Source organism: Cupressus sempervirens, chromosome 10 (genome assembly GCF_028749045.1).
Source record: "Cupressus sempervirens isolate cs-2001-9-10 chromosome 10, ASM2874904v1, whole genome shotgun sequence".
NCBI lineage: Eukaryota > Viridiplantae > Streptophyta > Pinopsida > Cupressales > Cupressaceae > Cupressus > Cupressus sempervirens.
Window position 1 is genome coordinate 825,349,433 of NC_143127.1, and position 25,504 is coordinate 825,374,936.

The following is a 25,504-nucleotide window of genomic DNA, read 5'->3' on the forward strand; positions in this document are numbered from 1 at the left end:
TATATATATATATATATATATATAAAATTCTGATCATAATTATTAGAACATACATACATACTAAATATGTATACACTTAATCTAATAAAAAAGATTCTGATTAGTTATTATTAATAGATATATGTATACACACACACACAAACACACGCCGCAGTAAGAATATATATATATATAGAGACACAAACCATGTGTTCTGGATGTTAGGCTTGTCACCAGACGGTGGATACAGATCTGCCAATATATCTGTATTTTCCTCCATGTAATGTCCTCTTCCATGATACAGAACTGTCTTTATATACATTGCAACCACGTTACAAAAGCAATAACTCGTCTCTTCCCTATATGTAAGTCTCCATCATAAATGGTGGTACTGTCATGTCTCCTCACTAGACTGCTTAGCGGCTTTAAGGAGGTTGTCACCAAGTTTTTGTAGGCCAACAGGTTGGATAGGAAACTCACCAGGCAATTAAGAGTAAAGCATGAGGGCTCTAGGAGCCAAGTTGGAGCTCTGGATTATATTTATTGATTAATAGGGAAATAATTAAATATCTCCTAGGTGGAGTTCTAAATAATTTATAATAAGTGAATATTCTATTCACTTTATTAAATAATTTGTAATAAGTGAATAATTAAAATTCACTTTACCTATCCAAAAAAAATTAAAATTCACTTTAATAAATAAACTAAAATAAAAAGGGTCCATGGGCCCATTCGCTGGCCAATATTTAATAATAATAGATATAAATAAAAGCCTTGGCGTGATTATTCAAATAAAGGCTTTCTTAATTTAAAAATAAATTAAAAGCTCAATTATTATTAAAGCCAATTTTAATAAAAGGGGGACTTGATTGCAAAATTGAGAAGGCTCTATATTTAACCATATATTATTCCTTTGGATTGTAGAAGAGGATCAAATGTTTAATTAAGCCGTAAATGGAGTTGAGACAGAGATTGTGAATTGGGAGTTTGATGGCAACAATCTACAGGAGAGAAGAATAAAAATGAAGGAAAGATTGTGTTAATGCTATAGCTTTGGTCAGATTAATTTTAATCATAAATTGTGCAAATCATTTATCATGGTTTCTAAGTTGTTCATCATTGTCCTTAACTGATAATTATTAGATAATGTTATATATATATATATATAGACACACACACATGCATATGAATCGGTTCATTAAACACTGCTTAATGCAAATCAGGGTCTCTCGTAAAAGCTGCGTTTATTATCAAGTGGCAGTTTATTTGATGAGAGGGCATGTCCCATATTGGGACATGACCCTCTACTAACATATTTAATATGCAAGGATCGCTGCCATTGGAAAATACAAAATTTACAAGCAGTACTACTATGTTGGCAGCGATTCTAGTTTGAACAAATCAGAATTATATAAAAATATTGCATTGGCAGTGATCCTAAAGTATAAAATCAGTTTTATATATATATAAAGGAAGACACAAGTTTGTGAATAAATTCATGAGGGAGATATAAAAAAAAATAAAGATCAAAAGGTATTATATCAGATCTTAATTCCTTAACAGATTGAACATAGGATCATATTTTGTTTTGGCAAAAATTATCTTTTGGAAAGGAGAGCCTGGGTTTTCTGAGAAAAAACGCAGCTATCCAACCTTCAAGGACCTCACCCCTTGAAGACTATGTGGCAGGACATCACCCCCAGCTCAGTGAAATTTGTGCAGAGATCAATTCTCATAAATTTGCCACAATTGGGAGGCTATAGGATTGAAGTATCATTGAATTTTGCTGAATAAGAAAGAAGCCTGATATCTCTTGTGCGTGGACGGCAGATCTGGGAATATTCAGAATTGAGGGATTTATCTGGCAGCCCATTTCATATCGTACAGCAAGGGGAAGGAAGGAGATTGCAGGATAGAGTTCGATATTGTACACTTTCAGCCCATAATTGCTTACTGTGAGCAGATCGACTTATATCAGGGTCCCAGCAGCGAATTCAAGTACAATTCAGTTTGCAGAGACCGTATAAGGTCTCCTAGCGGTTGGTGTAAATCATGTGGCTGTAGCAATGTGAATTCATTAAAATTTCAGACTTACATTTTTCCAAAATTCTTTATATCAGAATAAGTCTGGTACGATCTCCTTTTTGGTTATTTGGTCTGAAGGAAAAACAAAATCAGAATTTTTGCATTGTTTAGTACTGGTTGGCTTAGCTTGATAGTGGTAGCATTTCATCATTCATGTTTAAATTAGCATCAGCAATTTACATTTCAAAAATCATGGCAAAAATCAAAAAAATAGTTATAAAACCACAAAATACAAAAAAATCAGTAGTCTGCAAAAATTCAAAACCTTACGCTTGCTAAAGATTTGTTTGCAGAAAACTCAGTAATTTCAGTCAAGAGCCTAGTTGGCATTTTTTAGGTAACTAGCAAATCAATAGTTGAACAATCATTTTGGATTGTTGATTCTCCAATCTGATTCAATGATATAAACTTGTTTGTGAGATTATTGGCCACCTTAGCAGCTGCCATGGCACGTGACTTTGTTACTTAATTCATCATACATATTGTATTTTTAGGATTATTCATTTCTAATCGAGATTCCTAACTACGACATTATATTATTTTTTAAATCTATCATTATATTGTTATTCGTTATCATATTTATTTGATATAATTATTATATATTTATTTAATAACATATAATTATATTAGATTGATTAATACATTATATTTATCCATTATTATTTAATAACATTGCTGGATGTATTTATTCATATGATAGATTAAATATAAATTTTATTGCTAACTATTATTAAATTTCATTTCAGAAAAGGGACATTAAATTTAGTTTCTCTCTTTTCTCATTTTCTCTAGAAAAAAAAATTACCCCCACTTCCAACCCATAGGGAAACGAAACATTTCCCCACACCCCTTCTTGTTGGGTCTTACTCACATCTAACACCTTTTGCAGCTTATCATTGCTGTCACTCAAACCCCATGTCTCCACTCCCAAACCCCCACTAGTTATTGGGATCTCGTCGTACAAACTCTATCGTTGATTTATATATCATGGAAATTAGTGATATGCTTGAAAATTTAGTAATGTGTGCTTTTTTTAATTTTAAGAATAATTTTTTTTTAATTCTGTATTTTAAAATGTTTAATAAATTTGCCAAGTTATCATTTCCTAGGCTTTTTCGCAAATCCTACGTTTTTAAAAATTTTGGGCCAGGTGAGTCATTTCCCCCAGCCTGCCATTTCAACTATGACCTGTAAATTCCATTTATAAGATTGATTTAATTTAATTCTTTTAGCACAGTTGGGCATTCATGCTATAATTATAAATTGCATAAGGCATTGTAAAGCTTACTCTTCAAAAAAATTGTGTTAAATAAGATAAACTAGAAGATAGGAAAACTGGCTTATCTGAGTGTAAAGTTGGATATCAAACTCTCAAAGGATTGTAATTCTTTCACAGAAATTTGTTTTCAATACGCTAGATAAACATTGATACAATGGATAAAAGGCCCTTGCCTCGCTATAAAAAAATATTTCTTTATTCTTTTTATTATTATATATGGCTTTTAAATATTACTATACATTAATAATATTAAGAAACGTATTTTTTAAGATATATATAGATAATGTTATTAATATGGTATAGGGCTTTTAAATTTTACTATACATTAATAATAATAAGAAACATGTATATGCTTAACCTGTATAAATATACACACAATGAACCCATAACAAACTTAACACTAGTTTTTTGTTTGGCCTATCAACGACCCAAACCCACAAATCCAAACCAATACAAGGACCAGCAACTTAGGTTTAATAGAAGAAGTGCAAATTTAGATGATCAGCCTTTTCTCTATAATAGATCTAGTGAAAAAGAAACACTAAATTGATTTCCCTCTATATAATTTACAAACAAATGTCATAAATCTGAAAATACTATAAATGGACCCACGTTACCTGTCATTCTCTATGGCAGAAAGGAGTGGAATCCCTGATGGCGGTAGTATCTTAGAGAGAATAGCTGCATAAAGAAAAGCTATGAATGAGCCAGAACCAGATATAATCAAAGCCAGTCCCCAATAAAATGAGTTTGAACCCAGTTGGAGAGGACGAGTATTGGGCGAGAATAATTGAAGTTTCTCTGACTTGGTACTTGTAAAAGCTTTTGCCTGTTTTATTAACATAGGTACAAAATTAGGTAGTGCTCATGAAATATCCATATATTCCCTCTACTTTCATTGATAGTACTTATACATAGCACAGATCTTCAGGTTTTGAGTGATTCATTGCACATTAGTAGCATTACAATGAAAAAAATGGGCCAATGATCATTTGCCTTGGGCATCTAAAACTTCATTGGATATAGCCTTGAGAGATGAATGTACGGTAAATGCAAGAGCCACAATGTATACAGGTGGAATTTTATTATTTTACTAATCCATCTTTTAACAGACATGAAGATAAAACAAGTAATTTATTCCTAGTATAGCTGGAAAGGGGAGCATAAAACAGAGACTAAACCTAACAGTAAATACCTTGACTTTGTTGTCCCTCTTCTCTAGCATGATTGGAATAACTTGTTAATTAAGAAAAAGTGTTGCTCTCATGGACCACTCATTCATGACTTGTTTCCTGTGCAGATGGCATATTGACAATGAATATAATCTAAGTTGAGAAATTAAAATAATAATCACAAAGCCACAAAATGTGTGAAAAATAAAGATTTAATCTTCAATCCACTACTGAAGTTAAAGGATAAATGAAAACAAATTTCAAACATCTACATAAAGCATTTATAAATTGTAGGACCAATCAGGAAAGATAAATCTAGTTATTTGTACACATAGTAAATCCTAACTATGCATCTTCCATATGTACCCGTTCCCTACATCAGTGGCAATTTGTGGACATGGGTGTGCATAAGAAACACCACCTGACAGCCCAGAATGGTGAGATTAGCCCATGGATGTGTCCTCCATGAGAGATATCTGGGAAACAAACCCTTCCATCCTCTGCTTAAGAGAATGTCTAAAGGGAGAGGAAAAATCTAATGAAAGTGGTCATCTCTGTTCCACTATCATCAGTAAGGACATTTGTTGCATCAGCAAGGATTTCCTCGAATGTTTGTCTTTTAGAGATGGATTCATGTTCACTACTCATGAAATATGGGTCAATGAGTTTGACTCAAAAACTACACAGTTAAATCCTGATAGAAATATCACAATTTGATTTGCTGTGAAATTATCTCCTACTTATCAATTGATGAGCTTAAGGGGCTTTCTAATGAATGGTTCATAAGGCACAAGACTTGGTGAAGGTTTTGCAAATAGGGTTGCAAGCAGAGTGGGTTTAACCATGGAGGGAACTCCGTAATTAAGCGCATTCAAGCTGGAGTAGTACTAGGATGGGTGACCTCCCGAGAAGTCCGGGTGCTTCACCTCTATGAGCATCACCTAGATCCAATGAGTGCTAAGTGTTCCATTTATTCTCATGAAAGATGGATTCATGTTGAATCACTACATATGAAATATGGGTCGATGAGTTTGACTCAAAAACTACACAGTTAAACCCTGATTAATATCACAAGATAAGATAAGATAAATGCATTAATGCCCAACAAGAGACCACGGGGGTCTAAGGGATTGGAAAATGTACAAGGCAACACCTGCAGCGGGAGCACCAAACAGTATCTGCAGAAAGAACTAGCAAGAACGCAAAAGAACAGAGAAAGAAAAGACTAAATACTCCTCACATCCGAGTAGACCAAAACCAAAGGGTACAGTCTAGGGTGAGGTTGTGTCCAAGACCATCTTGAGGAGCCACTAGAGGAAGGATGAAGTTGTCGAGTGCGCCCTCTAAAAGGCCTCACAGATCTAGTGTGGCCCAATGAAGAAGGGACAAGCGACTACTTCTTCCCCAAGGTAGAAGACCCAAGTGTGACAAAGATGATGAGTTGGTCTCAGTTCTGCCTTGACGAGAACAAAATCTCCTTAGTATGGTCACGAAGTTGCATGATCTCCACAAGATAGAGGGAAAGACACCACTTATCAATGTAACTAAAGAAAGAAGAGGGACCTGCACTCTCTGAATAAGGAGTGAGACCTCCTCTTGATCTCATAGTAGATGGGGCATCGAAAGATTAAATTGGTCTCTGATTCTGCCTCCACTAGGGAGCCGAGGCGGTAAATTTTGTCTTCCCTATCAATCTAGTGGTCAATCTAAATACATAGCTAGTGAGAGCCCACCCTAAAAGATCCCAGAGAGATGCGAAGGGCATGAGTCTAGTGGCGAGTAGGGTGCCAGGGGCACACAATAATCCCATCTTGGATAACCATGTAGTGCTCTGCATAAAAAGCCATCCTTGGGCGAAGCCCCCACAAAGGGTTACTCCATGTCATGATAACATACTACCTGTAGATGTCAATCCTAATGTGCTCATTCAACTCCTAATGCGAGAGAAGAAATCGTATTCAATACGGGAAAATTTTATGAAGATTGTATTGATCTATATATCGATCAATCAATAAGAAGAAAGGAATCGGTATGATATTTTGATTGAATATAAGACTAGATTGATTTGAAAGTATATGCATGTCATAATTTATGATATCTTGCTTGGTGTGGGTGTAATATGAATTACACTAATCTAAATTATATATTCTAGTCATTGTCTCTGATATTACAATATGTATATGTGAATAACATTGCCATTGATCGGTTTGATAAGACCTAACATATTTATATGATTGATTATCTCATATGATAGCTTTGTAATTGCAATACTTGGCGTTGTTTCTAACTTGGTCGCCAATATTGTGCATCCTTGGCTTTGCTATGGGTGGTAGATTGCCACCCTTACTTGGCAATTATTGCTCTATGATAGTGATCCAACTCTGGAGTGAATAAAATAAATGCTAAACTGATGCTTTTTGAGAAGTGGAGAATAACTCCTTAAAATGGTACAAAGACACATGAAAATGTGGGGTAACATCTCAATATCGAAATGCACCCTTTGGTTAATACCATTTAACCATAACATTCTTTTGTAAATCATTATTTTCTTCTAATCAACCATTTGGTAAACATCACTCCAACTTGGTAAGATTGCACCTCTTAGTAGTTAGATGATTTATAATAATTAATATGTTGTTTATACTCAATCAATGTTTGACTTGGATGAATCATTGTTTAGTGCTGATCATTTAATAAGTATTACAAGATCGTTGATTAAATTCACCACTTAAATGTTTATTAATATAAACATATTAATCACCTTTGATGGAGTGCTATATAGTTGGCTACTTTAAGGGATGTATCAAGTCGGCTATCTTGTCTCATGAAGTCAAGAATGATGATATTCATCAACACTATAGATCACTACACAATTATTAATGAAGATCTCAAATCTAGTAGTTACAACGTGTTGATGTGAGTTTTGTTCCACACAACATGTGGAATTGAATACTTAATATTTTGAGAAGAAATGTCAAATACTCAATCCTCTCTTGATATAAGGTCATCTCTCATGCTATGCTTGCAAGGTAAGATAATGAAATGACTTCAATTGTGGACTTCACTCATTTTTATGGTGTGATATGTTGGTTATCACAAAGGAACTTACGTTATTCATTCAATGGATATCAACTTTTTCTCTTATAGATTTGGCTTTACAATGTGCAATGAAAATATAATTTTTATCTTCAAATCTTTCCACTTCAACTCAAAATGAACCCCCACTTCTACTTCTAATTGCTGATGCAAGGAATCATGGATGAACTTGGACTCTACTAGATGTAGTCTTGCCACCGACTACACCCACCTAGTGCACGATTCTAAGGAACACTTGAATGGTTTTCAAATCAATATCTCCTCTCCAATCCCATCAAATGGATGCAAACTAAAGATTCAACATCAATTGAAGTTATGTGCATTCAATCATCGGCTTACCACACAAGGCAATCCTAGCATCAAAAAGAGGCTAGTGGCTCAGATTTGTTCGAGTCAAGCAAATAAACATCCACAACAACTTGCATTCAACTAAACTGCTCCAACATGAAAAGAAATGTACTCTAAGTGAAAGATTGAGGAAACCATGCAAAACTTTATAGAAATATTAAGTAATCCACCATGAAAAACCAACAATGAATTATCAATTACTTTGACAACTTTACCTGGAGACCCGTCTCCCCCCTAAAAGACATGTCTCAAAGACGGAGACGTGTCTCAAAGACTTTTTGCGTCTCCGAAGACCTCAAAAAAGGTTAGACTTCACGACAAGGTCTCCTGACGTTTCCTAGTCTCCTAATTCAAAATGTGAAGTCTCCTCGAAGTCTCCTAATAAAAAATAAATGTAAAATATAAAATATAAAATTATTTTATGTATTTTAGCCCTCAAGTTAATGTTTTTTGATGAAAAAATTAAGACCAATGACAATTTAAATCATTTTGAGAGTGTGATAGCTGAAGACCTTGAGATGGATGATCACAACCTTGTGGAGAGATGATAGAACTATCAACATGCTAGTACTAGATAGAATTCTGGTTTGTTTACTGTACTAAGTTTGTTCTTTTTTTTTGTATATCGGAAATTTAGCATCAAACTATACTTTTTTAAATTTAAAATTTGAATATGTAATGATAATCTCAGCAATATCAATCTGATATGATGACGATCATATGCAATATTCGGAAAACAAGTATCACTATGAGATACAATAATGTGATTATGTGAGTTTTGAAATATTTGACTCTATATTAATGTGACATTATTATTATTATTTACATCAGTTTTTTTGTTTTACAGTATTATATTTTGTATTTTGTATTAGACTCTTTTAACTATTTAAAAAAAACTACTGTCTCCAAGTACCCCCGTCTCCTATTTTTGAAAAATTGTCGTACCGATACCAATACCAGTATCGAAGACCTCCAAGTCTCCCCACCTCCCGGTGACCTTGGTATTATAGCAAAAACTTCATCAAGTCTCTCCCTTAGCTAATCTATTTTAGTCTCTTACTCTATCTCTTAAGCTCATGCCTTACAAATGAAACACCTTGGCCTTTTATAGTAATTCCATTGCAATGAAGGACCAAGACCGATCTAGTATCAAGGGCTAGGATTTAATCCTACAAACCCTAATCAAGATTTCATGGGCTAATAAGAAAATTGCAATGATTTTGATAGCCAATGACAAAATAGGACAATTGGCATGTTGTGATTGATTGTGCTTGAAATTGAAATTTCTTAATTAAAGGAGACAACTCAATGACACCTCATCCTTATCATGTGCTTAGAGTCTTGGCTTGAGAAGATGTTTGTCAAAACTACAAATATTTTTTGTTTGGTTGTTAGAAAATATCTCTCAACATTTAAGATTTTCTCCATCCTTTGAAATTTCCTCATGGTCTTGACTTGAATCACTTGCATCTTTGTGAACCTGTGAACTTAATCTTTCTTGATTCTCCTTGAAGATGTCCTCATGTAGCTGGATCTTCTTTGCTTTCCTGAATTTCCTCTTGATTTCAATCTGAATTTGTGGTTGATAGCTTGAACATGAATCTTTCCTTCTCACTTGACTCCTTGAGCTTGAATCATCTTCTTATAGCATCTACTTGGCCCCCTCTTGAATTTTCAAGCTCAACCTTTTCATCATCTCCATCTTTTGCCTTGCAAATCAAAAAAGAAAGCTTCATTAAGTTCGTGAAAGAAATCTGAAAATAAAATCGCATCAATAATAAGCAAAATGGATTTTCTCTAATTTAAATTAAGCCTTGATATCTTCTTGCAATGACCAATGTCTCAGGTATTTCTAGAGGCTTGGAAGACAATGTTCTTGAATGGAAATTTAAGGTCAGAGGATTTCCATAATGGGAAACCTCTGGTCAGAAGATTTCCACCAAACATGATAGAATTGATCCCAATTTCAGTCACTTGGCATTAAAATTCCTTTCTCTCACAACCCTCCAATCTACACATTTGACTTGTCTTTCATTTTGTGTGAGGAAAATAAGGCTAAACGGAAAGGGTGAAATTCCAAGTTGGGAGGATTATTGTGGTGGGAATCCTCAGGAGAGAGGATTTCCACAATGGGAATCCTCTTGTCAAAGGATTTCCACCAAATGTGATTTAGCTTCCCCTTCAATAATTTCCAACACTTCCCTTACTATCAATCAATTTTGCCTCAACTCATTCATTCTTCACCTCTAACACTTGCTCAAAGTCAATTTTGGGATAAAGTAAAAAGTGGGAAAGTTTTGGTTAAAGAGGATTAATGTAGTCGAAATCCTGTGAAAAGAGGATTTCCACCAAACACGATTTATCCTTTTCCTTCAATTATTTCAAACATTAATCTTGTTAGCATTCAATCTCTTCTCAAGTAACATCCTTCATCTCTAGCTCTCGTTTAGAATTAATAAAAAAATGGAGAGGGCAAAAAGCTTGACATAGGAGGAATATGCGGGTGGAAATCCTAAGCTCAAAGGATTTCCACCAAGTTAACGTAGCACTTCATTGCTTTACATCTTTCCAAAACTTCATCAATACCAATCGATTTCACTTCAACTCAACATTCCTCACCTCTAACACTTGCTTGAAATCCATTTTCATGCTAAGTGAAAGGGGGAAATTTTGGTTTGAGACGATTAAGGTGATGGGAATCCTTTGGCCACAGGATTTATGCCAAAAATTATTTCCTTGAAATTTCATTAGCAAAACTTATCCCATTTTGACCTCTCCTTGACAATTTCTTGCTTTATTTTTATTCATGATGTTGAGTTCATGTCTTAGACCATATTTGAGTGCCTTGGAATGGTGGTGGAATTTTGAGCTTGGGAGGATTGATTTGGTGGGAATCCTAAGGAGAGAGGATTTCCACAGTGGGAATCCTCTAGTCAAAGGATTTCTACCAAACATGGTTTTGCAACTTTGACTCCCAAAACTCACTAACCCGCACTGCTCATGTTATTCATTTTCATGTTGTGATGCCTTAGCATGATTTTGGACCAATTTTGAGTCGTCAAGGAGAAGGGTGGAAAACCTAAGGAGAGAGGATTTCCAACAGAACATGACAACAGCAGCTATCCATAAGAAAATTATCATTTTTCCTCATCTTCATTGCTTTAACATAACATCAATCAATTTGTTGCTTTATTAAGGATTCATCACAATCAAGTTTGCACTTCCCTTTGTCCTAAGGAAAAATCTTGAGATTTTGTAGAGAAATTATAGTTGATAGAAATCTTGGAGTTAGAGGAATTCCACCACTTGCTGAATTTGCTCAACTCACAATCCTTCTCCCATCTCCGAACATGTAAAACTTTCTCGCTTAGACTAAAACTCTGCCCTGCCACTAGGACTGAGGCTATGAAAATACCTCAAATGGACTTCAAAATCCTCACACAAACCCAAATAGTTATTACTTCCCAGCAAGCCAAAATTGCTCAAGCTCACCCTCGGACTTGGAGCCTTGGAATTGTTGCCAATTAAAACCACCCAAGACAACAACTTCTACTTGCTAAAGTAAAAAGAGGGGGTCCTCATTTGCAATGGAGCGATGGTGTGGAAGCTGCACAACACAACGTTCTCACAAGTCTGAAGTTGTGTCTTATTGTTGCTTTGCATGCTATGTTGTTTATAGACCAAACATTCAATATACTCTATGTCTTGATCAAGCATACTTTTGTACACACTGATCCCCCTTTGTTCTTTAATGTCTGTAACTGCTCATAAAGTCATTGTATTATGACACTTGTCATTTTTATTAATGAACCTTTGACTATTAAACACTAAGAGAACTGAGTTCAGCATTTTGCATCTTGTGCATACCTTTCCCCGACATAGCTATGACCACCAATGCAACTGCATACCTTTGCCCAACACGACCATGCTTCTAGCTTCACACATTCATCGTGTGCTCTGCCTGTTGTGTCATTGTTTTATCTCCTGCACTCTTTGCTCATGGTCATGTTGCTTTGTTGGCTTGTCCTCCCCTACTTTGTATTGTCATCATCGGTTGTCAATTCCTACTTTGAAGGTCTCCTATATTGTGTTGTGGTTATTTTTACTTTACTTTGCTCTCCACACTCAGTGACCACAACATCCCTCGTCCTCCACGTTTGTTGAGACTTGCCTCTCTGGTTAGGATCCTTGTCCTTGGCATGATTTCTTTCTCTTTTGCAGTCTATGAGGTGTTGCTTGTTTGATTCTTGACATTGACTTTGTTGTGGTTTATTCTCATGCTCTATCAGGCTGCAACCTAGTTTGGGCGTTGCTTGTTTCTCTCACTAGTCTGTGTAGTGTGCTTTAGCTTCCTCTGCCTGTGCGCAGCTTGTTCCTGGGTCCTAATTCTCTATCTCCACCTTTCTTTTAGAAATTCTTCTCTATGCATGCTCTCTAATCTAGCATGTTATCATTGTTGCTCTTGGAGTTCCTTCCTCCTATATTGTTCTCTTGGTTTGAGTTGTACTTTTGTCCTATGTCTTTGCACCTCTTTCTCTAATGCAATTCGTCTCTCGAGTGGTGGTTCGCTCCTATGGCTGTGAGTTTCCTACAAGATCTCATTCCTCTGCAGTGGTTTCTAAACCTATTTTTGTTGCAACACGGAAATCTCAGATGACCCTCTACCTACTGTTACACCATTTGAAACATATCAACCAAAGTGTGATAGTGCAATAATGGATATGTTAGATCATGTTGGGAGGTTGGAAGTTGAGAACAACTACCTGAAACTTTCCTTGAAAGAGATTACTAACAGAGTGACATTAATAATAGATGAAAATACGAACCTCAGAAATCTGCACCAAGCCAACACTGAACATTCCACAATCAAAGATGACATATTCAAACATTAAAATAAACAATCAGAGTTAGTAAAGTTACAAGACTCAATCAAGTGTGAAACAAAGAAATAGATCAAAAGTTGGCCTTCGGTTTGTAATAACAGCAACAATCCACCCCTTGTTCGCATGGAAAAACTTTTCCAAACAAAGTTTATTGAAGAGCAGACTAGGAGAATGCAGGAATCAAATCTCAGAGTCCACGGCCAACAACCAATCACCATTGATCCCATTTTTGCAGGATATGCCTTTCTCTGTGAACATGTTGATATCAATAACATCACCTTGGACAAAGCATGGGTAGGCTATGACTCGACTTTGTTTCTACATTTTCTCACCACAGCAACTAGGTTTCGCACTCTCAAAGCCAAAAGGAAATTGCTCTCTACTTTTAAAGGTCTTTCTTCATGAAGACCTCACAAGTAACTGACCTTAAACACTCCAATGAACTTATTTCAATAGCTAGATAGGAATGGAGGTGGACAATCATTCAGAACTTGAAAGCAATTATTCGGGATTCCTTCCCCCCAAGTTAGGAACCCTTCTCTTCAGATGGTACTTCTAAATGACATTTACAGCATAGGGGGCTCGTTGGGAATCGGGGCAATATAGTGCTACAAGTTAACTGTTAGAACAGTAGTGTGAGTTTTTGGTCATCTTCAGACTTACTTCATGAAACTCTTTATTTTGTTAATCTACTTTTCCTCACAAAGACCCATGAGAGCCTAGCTCATCCTCTTCTCAATATCACGGGCTTCCAATGGATTTCTACTTTCAAGAGTGAGAGTAGATTCTTTGGTGGGGTGCACGATTTTAGTGTGGTTACCTATGTTGTAAATGGCCATCTTTGGGGACAGAAATTTGTGGTTTACTCAAATTCTTTGGCCCGATTCATGTGTGTCTAGATCAATCACACACATTTCCACCTCAGAGACCTTTACATTGTTGTGTTATTTTCCCTCCAATCACCTCTTCATACGTCGTTGACAATGGTCCTAATGGAGATCCTTCTATCAATTTGCAAGATAGCATAGGTTTTTTTTTCTCTACTGGTGACATTCTCATTCTTTGGGACTTCAACATCGGAACTCAATGTGCCCAGACCCCTCTCTACAACAAGGTTGTCAACACCATATGTATCAATGACATGAATCCTACTTCTTTGGGCCTCCAAAGGTCATCCACCAATACTCCTGGCCCTTTTACGAAGTAAGGGTGGCACTTTCTCCAATTTTGTGAGTCCTTTGACTTGGTGATCCTAAATGGGCTTGAATACTTCCCTAGCTCCCATTTTTTCACTTCCAAGCCACGGTGGAAGGGTGAGTGTGGTTGACTATGTCCTTTCTAGCTAGTCATTCCTCCCTTTCATCTGACACTTCTTTGTCTCCCCTATTCCTCTAGAATATCACACCCTCCTCCACCTCTCCCTCTAAACTATTACACCTCCCCCAACCCCACCTCTACCCCTGCCTCCCTCATCATCCCTTGTTAAGCAAGGTTGCCCCCTCTCCCCCACCTTGCTCAGGATCTACATTGATGAGTTGGAGAGTTTCCTTTGGGAGCACTCTTTAGTGGATGATGATTGATTTCTCAACCAGGTTTAGATCTCTATTCTACTCTTTGTGAATGGCGTGGTTCTCTCAACCTCTTCCCCTGAGGGTTTATAGTGACAGTTAGACAGTCCAACTTCAATCTATGACCAGTGTTATCTCAGAGTAAACCTCAAGAAAACCCAGGTTATGGTCTTTAATAGCCTCAAGACCTCTCACCTCCACTTTTACTTCAGAGGTGAGGAGGTAGAGATCTCTTCGTCCTATATATACTTAGGGGTTAATTTTTCCGCTCTCGATTCAGCATGAGACTTGTTCTTCAACTACATATCAACAAGGGTTATGGTTCTTTGGCCCTCCTCGAGAGGTAATGTTTTCCACATTGCTTTCCTAGCAGCATGTCTAAGATGACCCTCATGGACACTCTTATCAGACCTAATGTCCTCTATACCTCTATTGTGCAAGGGGGTTCCCTCTACGAGTCTGACTGGGCTTTGTTAGATAGGGTTCGGACTCTTCTTCTTCGTTGCATCATCAAGTGTGTGCAATCGATCGCACATCACATTATTCTTGCAAAGTTTGGAGTCTATCCTTTCAAACATGTGGCCATCTTTGATCTAGTTTGGTTTATCCACCACCTTCAAGGGTTTGCTAACTCCTATGAGGGACTTCATAGATACACCTTCCTCACCCTCTAATCCTCAACGTCTATTGTTGCTTTTGCCTCCTCTAGGAGTGCCCATGGTTGGTTTGTAGAGGTCATTGTTCTTCTTGGATAAATAGGCATCAAAATTGATTGTCACCACCCTTTCCAGTACTCTCTTGGGGGGGGGGGGGGGGCCATCATCTCCTCGCCCCAAGAAGGAGCTACATTGGTGCTTCAAAACCAACATTTACAAATCTTGTCATGGTTTGTAAAATTTTAAATCTTCAATTTTTATGTCCTACAACCTGAAAAATATTAAAATCTCATCTTAGGTCGTCATCAAGATCAAACTCAAGGTTTATGCTCACTTAGCCATCCTCGGCCTGTACTCCAAATTTCAGCGCTCAACTCATCCGCAATCAAAGGTTATGTAACAACTACAATTTATAAACCTTAAATACTCTTTATTCTATCGAATAAAAGTAAGTTGGCTACCCTCTCACTTCAAATGACTTAACAAAAATAATTGATTAACTACAATCTCATTATAAGCCTTAACTACCAACTGAAAGATTAACTATCTTTAGAAAAAATGATCAAGTTAGATTAACCAAATAAATTACACATGAAAGTGAAACGATACCTAATTGTAATATTATACCTACCATTTCATTAAAAAAGAAAAGCAACTACATAAGATAGATAACTAAAACTGAAATAAGATGTGAATGAAAGAGGACAATGAAAAATACTAGCAAAGTTCAAATCACACCATGTCAAGTGAAGTACAATCGGATATGTTTTGTACAAGTCTTGCCATTTGGAGAAAAGGAGAAGCATTGACAGAGACTTAATCTCCTGACCTTGGACCTAGTGTAATCCTCACTCATTCTCAATAGAGAATATTCGTACCCTGTACAGGATAAGGCACGTGTACACCATCTCATCCTGCCACCTGAGCATCCTAGTGTTAGAGTTGTCAGCTACATAGTCGGCTAGACTGCGAAACCCTCTTAACAAAATATCCATCTGACTATGAGTTATCTTGACCTCTAGTGATCATAGCAACATCTTTCGCCAATAAACCTACCAAAGCTAGGGATTTCCAAGGACACTATGTGCCCAACCACCCGCCACTCAACTTGACAAACAAGACAATACCCTAATTCTCCACCATGAGCTGACTAATTTCAGACTGTAATTCATCTTAATTTTAATATATTTCTCTATTTTCTACAGGTTAACCAATATGTTCAATTTACATAGAATACACCATTCATCTCTATCGTTCTTGGCTATCCTTGATGATCCCTGGTGTTTATTTTCATATTTCATTGTGTTTGTAAAATGATATACACTATCATCCTTTGCCTTCAAGAGATTTCATAAGGATAGAGGGAGAACTAGTTCGAAGGGCTAGGGGGGGAACTCGGTAACTAAGAGTTTAACCAAACATTTCCAATTCACGTGAAAACTCAAAGGCTATATAGAGCATTTTAAATTTAGACAAAATATGGGATGTAGCAGGTTATGGGTGCTTTTTTGAAAAAGAGTACCAAGTTTTGGAAAGAGAAAATATTGAATTTTTTCAAAGAAAAATGAATATTTTAAATTACTTAATCTAATATTTATCCTTTCCAAAGGTTTACAATTTTAATTTTTGAAAAAGCATTTTGTAGGTTTATCACCCTTCCGTTTTTGGACCAAAAATTTAAAACCAACCTCTCTAAAGCATGCAAACAAAAGGTTAATTAACCTCTCAAAAAACTACAAAAGGAAAAGGTTAATTGTCTTAGCATGAATGATGATGGTATTCCTATGGGGGAGTATGTTAGCAATGATGGAGACATAATTCAAAACTTATGTGTTGCATTCATGACAAAGTTTGTCATTGATGTCAACATATACCTTATTCTATGAAGAGTTATAGAGTTACAGAGGAAGAACTGTTCGGTGCAGTCAATGGTCAACAACTTATGTTATGCGTACTTGAAGGTAGCTTTAGGAGCCTGTCCTGATGTTGTGTCTATGTTAACAAAAAGAGGTTTGCAATTTTGTCAAAAGTTATGTTTTCTAAATATGGCTTTCAGAGATAGAGTCTGGAAAGTTGTTGTTGGTAAATCAATTGTATCTTTTGGCAAAGGAGAGTTTGGTTAAGCAAGCTTAAGGGATGGTCAGAGACATGTTGAAGATGCTATGATTGAGATACTAAAATCAGATATGCAGTTTTAGCCGACTTATTGAAGACTATTCAGAGTATTATTTCCTGTCAGCTGACCATTGCTGATATCATTAAGGAAAGAGTTTAATTGTAATGTAACGTGTATTGTAATATCTTAAAGATGTCCTATATTATTATCCTAAGAAAGCCTTTGGGTCGACTCAATACTTGTTTTTAGGACTTGGTATAAAGGAAAGATCATTTCCTTGTGGAAAATTATCATACGCAGTCATATGCATTGTGATGTTTGGTTATGCGAACTTTGGATGCGAATAACGATAGATCAAAGCAGAGATTAATATTGTGGATGTGTTTTGAGCTTCAAAGGAACTTTATTGGTAAAGGAGTTGTTTAGTTAGTTCAGAGATCTTAGATATGCTTATCCAAAAGATTGTCTAGTAAAGATTGATATGAAGCTATTTGGACAATGGGTTCAGTTATCTTCCTTTCAACTCCTAACAGGGTTGGTATAGCTCCTAAAAGAGTTGGAATCTCCTAATAGGGATTCATAGTCTCCTAAAAGGGACTCTATGTACTGATTGTATTTCGTTGACTCCTAATAGGGTTTATCTTTTCACAAGGAACTTTATATTAGTACATCATCTAATGGGCTTCATTCCCACCGTGGTTTTCCTCTAATCAAGGGTTTCCCTAGTTAACATATCCGGTGTTATTGTGCATGGTTATCTTTCTATGGTTGTTGCATCTATTGTTTGCATTTTTTAGAATTAATAAAGATAGTGAGAGTTGATTTTTGCACATAACTTATTCACGCCGCCCACACCACCCCCCCCCGAGTTATCTTGGTGGACTTTAATTTCTAACAATTGGTATCAAAGCATCAAGTCCTTAAAAGAAAATTTTAACATCTTGAGGAGACCCATGGCTTTTTATTTTAGAAAAGAAAGTTCGAAGTTTGATGGAATCAATTACGATCGCTAGAAAGAAAAGATGAAGACTCACCTATTCTGCATGGGTCTAGAATATTGGCTGGTTACGTCAAATGCAAAGGAGGTAATAATAGAAGACAAGCTTACCGACTATGAAGAACATGAAAAAGGCCTATTCATGCAAAATATGCTTGCTAGAGAAGCACTTTTTTCAGCTCTTCCTGAAATAGAATATGGAGAGGTAAAATATTTAAGTGAGATTTGGAATGCTTTACAGAAAATATTTGAAGGTGATGAACATTCTAAGAAGGCTAGATTACAAAATTGGATATATATGTTTCAAGATGCAAAGATGCATGAAGATGAAACTATAAGAGGCTATTTTGCTAGAATATCAGAGGTTGTTGTTGGAATCAAAAGTTGTGGTGGATCTAAAATAGAAGATGAAATTGTGTGGAAAATTCTAAAGACCTTAACACCTGCTTATCATCAAAGAACACAAATGATTGAACAAGTTATTCCCTGTATACCTAACTTTACAAAGGAAACTCTTCTTGCAAGATTACAGTCATCTGAATAATGGATGAGACAGAATGAAAAATTGCCTAGCGTGGAGACATCTTTTAGCATACAGAAGGATAGACCTATATTCACAAGGAGTGCGAGCACAAGTGGAGATTATGTCAGTAGCAGCCAAGCAGAAGGGGTTGAAGACAAGAAGATTGAAGAAGGACTTGCCCTACTTATGAAAAGAGAGCCTAAAGGTAACAAAATTGTTGTTTGTTGGACATGTAAAGAACTTGATCATTATTCTTCTAAATGTCCTAAAAGAGAAGTTTAAGCCTAGAAAGCCCTACTAGTCAAGAGTACCTAAGGATTGTTTTTATGTTGATGAGAATGGTGAAGTTGATCTTAAGATGGTAAATTTCTTGGATGATAGTGCTAATGGGGATGATGAAATAGGATTTGTTGCTATTAAGAAAGAAAACCCTAAAAAAGAAGAAATAAGAGAAGAAAAAGCACTAGTGTCACAAATTGAAAAAAAAAAGGTTGATTGGATTGTAGATAGTGGTTGTTCCCATCATATGACAGGAGATGTGAACAAATTTGTTGAAGTCAATAGTTATGATGGAGGGGTAGTTAGAGTAGGAAATAATGCAGCATGTCACAAAAGAGGAAAAGGATCTATTACACTTGATGGAAAGACTAACACTGAGGATGTCTATTTTGTGGATGGTTTGAAACATAATCTTTTGAGTGTTGGACAGCTTGTTGACAAGGGATGTCGATTGCAATTTATAGAGAAGACATGCATTATCAAGGACAAAGATGGTAAATTGATTGGTACTGGTACAAGAACAAGAGGTAATGTATTTCAGTTGAACCCTACTAGATTGACATGCTTAATTGCTAAAGTGGATGACAGTTGGTTATGGCATAAGAGATTTTGTCATATCAACTTTGATAACATTGTGAAGGTCAGTACTACATTTGCAATTAGAGATTTGCCTAAGATTGTGAAACCTACTAACATGATGTGCAAAGAATATATAATGGCAAAGCAAAAGAAAAGTTCATTTCCAAGTAAGACATTTACTACTTCAGCGAAGTTGGAGATTGTACACACAAATCTGAGTGGTCATACAAGAACAAGAGCACTTTATGCTAAAAGGTATTTCATGCTTCTTATAGATGATTTCACTAGAATGATGTGGGTTGCATTTCTTAAAGATAAATCTGAAGCTTTTGAGAAATTCAAGATATTTCAAAATAGAGTTGAGAATGAATCTAGTCTAGAAATTAAATGCTTGAGATCTGATAGAGGAGAATTTATTTCAAATGAGTTTAACAATTTTTATGAGGATAATGGTATATAGAGACAGCTTTCAACCCCTAAAACACCATAGCAGAATGTAGTAGCAGAAAGAATGAATAGATCAATGACAGGAGCAGCCAGAGTAATGATGTTTGAGAACAATGTATCACATATCTATTGGAGAGAAGCAATGAACACAACAGTATACACTATGAACAAAGTACATATTAGACAGGGGATTGGTAAGACACCTTATGAACTTTGGTTTGGACATGCACCTACTCTGAAGTATTTTAGAAGCTTTGGAAGTAAATGCTACATTAAAAGAGATGATGATATTTAAAAGTTTGATTCTAGAAGTGATGAAGGAATGTTTCTTGGATATTCATGGAAAAGTAAAGCATACATATGTTTTAATCAAAGATTGAAGACTACTGTTGAAAGTGTTAACATGAAAGTTGATGAAAAGTTCAAAATACAAGAAAGAATACTTGACTTTGATTCTAATGGCGAGAATAATCAAAGGACAAACAATAAGAATGTTGAGTAGGAATTGTTTTATGAAACTGACACTAATTTGCAGATTGAATTATAAGGAGAAATACAGAGAGAATAACCTAGATCTAAACCTAGAGCAGAAATAAGAGTTGAACAAGTGACACCTAACAAAAATGTGGCAAAGAATCACCTTGTTGAACAAATCATTGGAGTGTGAACAGAGGAGTTATGACAAGGAACAAGATAAGTGACGAATTGTGTTTGATTTCTCAAATTGAGCCTAAGAATGTTGATGAAGTTTGTAAAGATGATTATTGGATAAAAGCTATGAAAGAAGAATTACAACAGATTGGAAAGAACAAGACTTGGGAATTGGTTCCTAGACCTATAGACAAGAAAAATTTTAGAACTAAATGAGTATTTTGAAAAAGATGAATGAACAAGGTGAAGTTGTGAGAAACAAAGCAAAATTGGTTTGTAAAGGTTATTCATAGCAAGAAGAAATTGATCTTGAAGAAACATTTGCACATGTTGCTAAATTAGAAGCAATGAGAATTTTTTTGGCATATGCAACTAACTATGGAGGGAACTTCGTAGTTAAGCTCGATTAAGTTGGAGTAGTCCTAGGATGGGTGACCTCCCAAGAAGTCTCGGTGCTTCACCTCTATCAGCATCACCTAGATCCAATGAGTACTAAGTGTTCCAATTTATTCTCATGAGAGATGGATTCATGTTAAATCACTACTCATGAAATATGGGTCAATGAGTTTAACTCAAAAACTACACAGTTAAATCCTGCTAGCAATATCACAAATTGACTTGTGGAAATTATCTCCTACTTATCTTATCACATCTTGAACAATATAAGACATTCTATTCCATGAATATTCAGATTTACCTTTTCATCTAAAGCATTGTACTCAAGTTAATCTCCATCCTTTTACAACTGCATTAACAATGAGGTAGCAAACATTCACAACAAGAATATTGTTACTACAAAAGTTCCTTGGTGACAAACCTAAGATAGAGTGTAAGTTTTAAACAATTCAGCTTTTCTAAATGGAGAATTTGAAGAAGAGGTACACATTGAACAACCTAATGGCTTCACTTTAATAGATGAGAAGGATATGGTTTGCAGATTGAAGAAGACATTATATGGGGTAAAACAAGCACCTAGAGCCTAGTATGCAAGATTGGATAAACATTTGACAGGTTTGGAATTTGTGAAAGGTATTATTGATAGTAACTTGTATCTGAGAAAGAATGATGATGGTTTGTTAATTGTTGTAGTATTTGTGGATGACATTATTTTTGGAGGTAATGATGAAGCTAGTAAGACATTTTCAGAAGAAATGAAGAAGGAATTTGAGATGAATATGACTGGAGAGATGAAATACTTCTTGGGATTGCAGATTGTACAAAACAAAGATGGAATCTTCATATCACAAGATAAGTATCTTAGAGATTTGTTGAAGAAATTTGATTCGGAAAATTGTAAACCTGTTCGAATACCTATGATAATTGGTTGTAAATTATCTAGCAAAGATGAATCCTCTAGAACAAAACAAACAAAGTACAAATCTATGATTGGCGGATTACAATATTTGACACATACTAGACCTGATATAGCTAATGCAGTTGGAATTGTGGCAAGATTTTAGGCAAATCCTAGAGAGACACACCATGCAATAGTAAAAAGAAGTTTCAAATATTTGAAAGGCACACCTGATTACATTGTATGATATGACAGATCACAAGATTTCACATTATCTACGACAGATGTTGATTGGGTAATTAGTGTAGATGACAGAAAGACCACTAGTCGTGGAGCACTCTTCTTGGGAGGAAGATTGGTTTATTAGCTAAGCAAGAAACAAGATTTCATTTCACAGGGTACAGCAGAGGCAGAATATGTAGCAGCAACAAATAATTGTAATCAAATTATTTGGATGAAGAAGATGCTGAAGGACATTGGATTAGAGTTTATTGAACCTGTTATCATAAATTTTGATAATACAAGTTCGGTATGTCAAAAAATCTAGTTTTACAATCAAAGACAGAGCATATATCTATTAAGTATCACTTTTTGAGAGAGTCGTAGAGAAAGAAATCAAATTGGAACATGTTAGCACAAAGAAGCAGATAGCACACATATTTACAAAACCTTTGGCTAAGGACACGTTTGAGTACTTGAGAGGTGTGCTTCGGGTTATGCCCCAACCTACTACAAAGTAGTTGATATAGAGATTGCATCAGTCTAGTTGGTAGCAGAGCACTATTTCTTTACTTGTACTAGATGCTTGATGCTTCTCCTATGGGGGAGTATCTGTGTTTGAGCTGAGTCATTGAGGACTCTTGGTATTGGTATTTAACAATGTCTTTGGACACTTGCGCTTGAACAGATTGTTTTGGAAATGATTGAACTTAGAGAATTGAAATAATGATACATTTGACATTGATGTCAATAGGGGAGAGAGAGTAACACATGAAAAACATCTTTTGGGGGTAAAATGAGAAAACATCATTTGGGGGAAGAGATGAATGAGGTCATGAAAAACAGAAATTCTTATGGGAGAGAGTAATGTATTGATTGATGTATGGGGAGATTACCACCTTCCTTATGCATGTTGGTTATTGTATGGTTGAGATTTGAACATGAAAAACTCTTTACAACCTGTCTAAGTCTGAACTTGAGATGTTTACATTCATGGGCAGCATGAATGGGGCAGCGAATGGGGCAGCAAAGGCAGATGAGAAATAAATATATTTGGTATTCATGGAACTTAGACGTTTTTCATCTATGCTATCATCAATGCCAAAGGGGGAGATTGTTAGCATGAATGTTGATGGTATTCCTACGGGGGAGTATATTAGCAATGATGGAGACATAATTCAGAGCTTATCTTTTGCATTCATGATAGAGTTTGTCCTTGATGTCAACATATACATTATTTTGTAAAGAGTTCCAGAGTTACAGAGAAAGAATTGTTTGGCATAGTCAACAGTCAACAACTTATGTTATGCGCATTTGAAGGTAGCTTTAGGAGCCTATCCTAATGTTGTCTATGTTCGCAAAAAGAGATTTGAAATTTTGTCATAGCTATGTTTTCTGAAGATAGCTTTCAAAGACAGTCTCTAGAAAATAGTTATTGGTAAATCAGTTGTATCTTTTGGCGAAGACAGAGTTTGGTTAAGAAATCTTAAAAGGATGGTCAACAAACATATGGAATATGCTATGGTTGAGATAGAAAAATCAGACATGCAATTTTAGCCGACTTATTGAAGATTGTTCAGAGTATTATTTCCTGTGAGCCGACGATTGTTGATATCATTAAGGAAAGAGTTTAATTGTAATGTAACGTAATATCTTAAAGATGTCCTATATTATTATTGTAAATTGGGAAATCCTTTGGGCCAACTCAATACTTGTTTTTAGGACTTGCTATAAAGGAATGATCATTTCCTTGTGGTAAATTATCACATGCAGTCATATGCATTGTGATGTTTGGTTATGCAAACTTTGGATGCAAATAATGATTGATCAGAGAAGATATTGATGTTGTGGATGTATTGTGAGCTTCAAAGGAAATATATTGGCAAAGGAGTTGCTTTTTAGTCAGTTTAGAGATCTTGGATAAGCTTATTTGGAAGATTGTCAAGTAAAGACTATTTCTGAGGCTATTTGGACAGTGGGTTCAACTGTCCCCCTTTCAACTCCTAATAGGGTCTATCCTTTCGTAGGGAACTTTTATACTAGTATATCATCTTGTGGGCATCATTCCCACCAGGGTTTTCCCTCTGATCAAGGGTTTTCCTAGTTAACATATCTAGTGTCATTGTGCATGGTTATCTTTCTATGGTTGTTGCATCTATTGTTTACATGTCTCAGAATTAATAAAGATAGCGAGAATTGTTTTAAGCACATAATTGATTCACCTCCAGCACCCTCCCCCCCGCACCTCTCAATTATCTTGGTGGACTTTACTTTCTAACAAATTGAACTCTCCAAAATACGCAAAAATCAAAAGTTAACTAACCTATCTTTGGTTAAGCCCTCATCTTCTTCTGCACATTTTTCAAAAGATTATTAACCTCCCCCCAAACAATGCAATTGCTGTGGTATTAACACAGAAATAATCTGTTGAAGAGCCAATTGAAACTTTCCAGCTAATGCATATGCCGGGTGTAATGATAAATTTCACAACCTTTGCCAGTTTCTACCCAGTGTAATGGAGCTTGGAAAAAGGGCGTGAAGATTCGTTTAAGCGAAATAGAAAGTGAATCCTTATCAAGCATTACAATTGCAAAAGCCTAGAAAGAGAGGTGCAGAACATGGAACAGAAACAACACACATGAACTGGTTGACAGACCACTGAATTCAATGATTGAAAAGATGTGTGCTGATTATAAGCTTTGCAGAAAATGGATGAATATTAAATGTTTTAGAAATTCCTAAGCAAAATGCAATTGCCAGGCGTGAAGCTGCGTTCCATAACCCTTGCCAGTATCTTCCCAGGGGCATGCACAGCAATGGGAGTTTCAGAATAGGTTATCAACATTATAGGTGGAATCGTTTCAGTTGACATGGCTATAGAATGTAGAAGACATTCAAGGCCCACAGCCTAGTTCACAAGATTCCTCAAAGTCAGGTCATCTTACATAGTCTAATGATTGCAAAGGTATACACAAGATCAATCCACTGAATAGACCTTAGAGATTCTTGAGCAATGTAGATTGCAGGTGTGAAGAGAAATTATAAGCTTTGTTGACAGCCGAGGTACACAAACTGTTTGTCAAAATGCCTAAAAGAGATGTCATCTCAAGGAATGTAGATAGTCACAGCTTCTACAGATTATGCATTTGTTGAAAAGGCTTTAGAAACTCTCAAGAAAGTGTGGTTGCCATTGTGGAATCAAAATCCAACAAATCTTTGCCAGCATCGGTATACGTGTGCAAAAATGGGAGTTTTGAAACAAATTATAGAAGTTCATCCAGGCATGACAGAAGGGAGATTTTTGTCAGATACTACAATTGGGAATGCTCTGGC

At 35.8% G+C, this 25,504-nt stretch overlaps 1 protein-coding gene across 2 annotated transcripts in view; it reads right to left on the reverse strand.

Moving 5' to 3' along the window:
• LOC149536490 (uncharacterized) overlaps positions 1 to 25,504 on the reverse strand; it is a 108,100-nt gene that overhangs the window by 77,344 nt on the left and 5,252 nt on the right. For both annotated transcript variants that reach the window (XM_089806408.1, XM_089806407.1), the window contains exons 2-3: positions 4,539 to 4,635; positions 3,961 to 4,172 (exon numbers count right to left, since the gene is read on the reverse strand). In XM_089806408.1, the coding sequence (XP_089662534.1) occupies positions 3,961 to 4,172; positions 4,539 to 4,568 (242 nt within the window). In that variant the 5' untranslated portion in view covers positions 4,569 to 4,635. The remainder of the gene's footprint in view (positions 1 to 3,960; positions 4,173 to 4,538; positions 4,636 to 25,504) is intronic.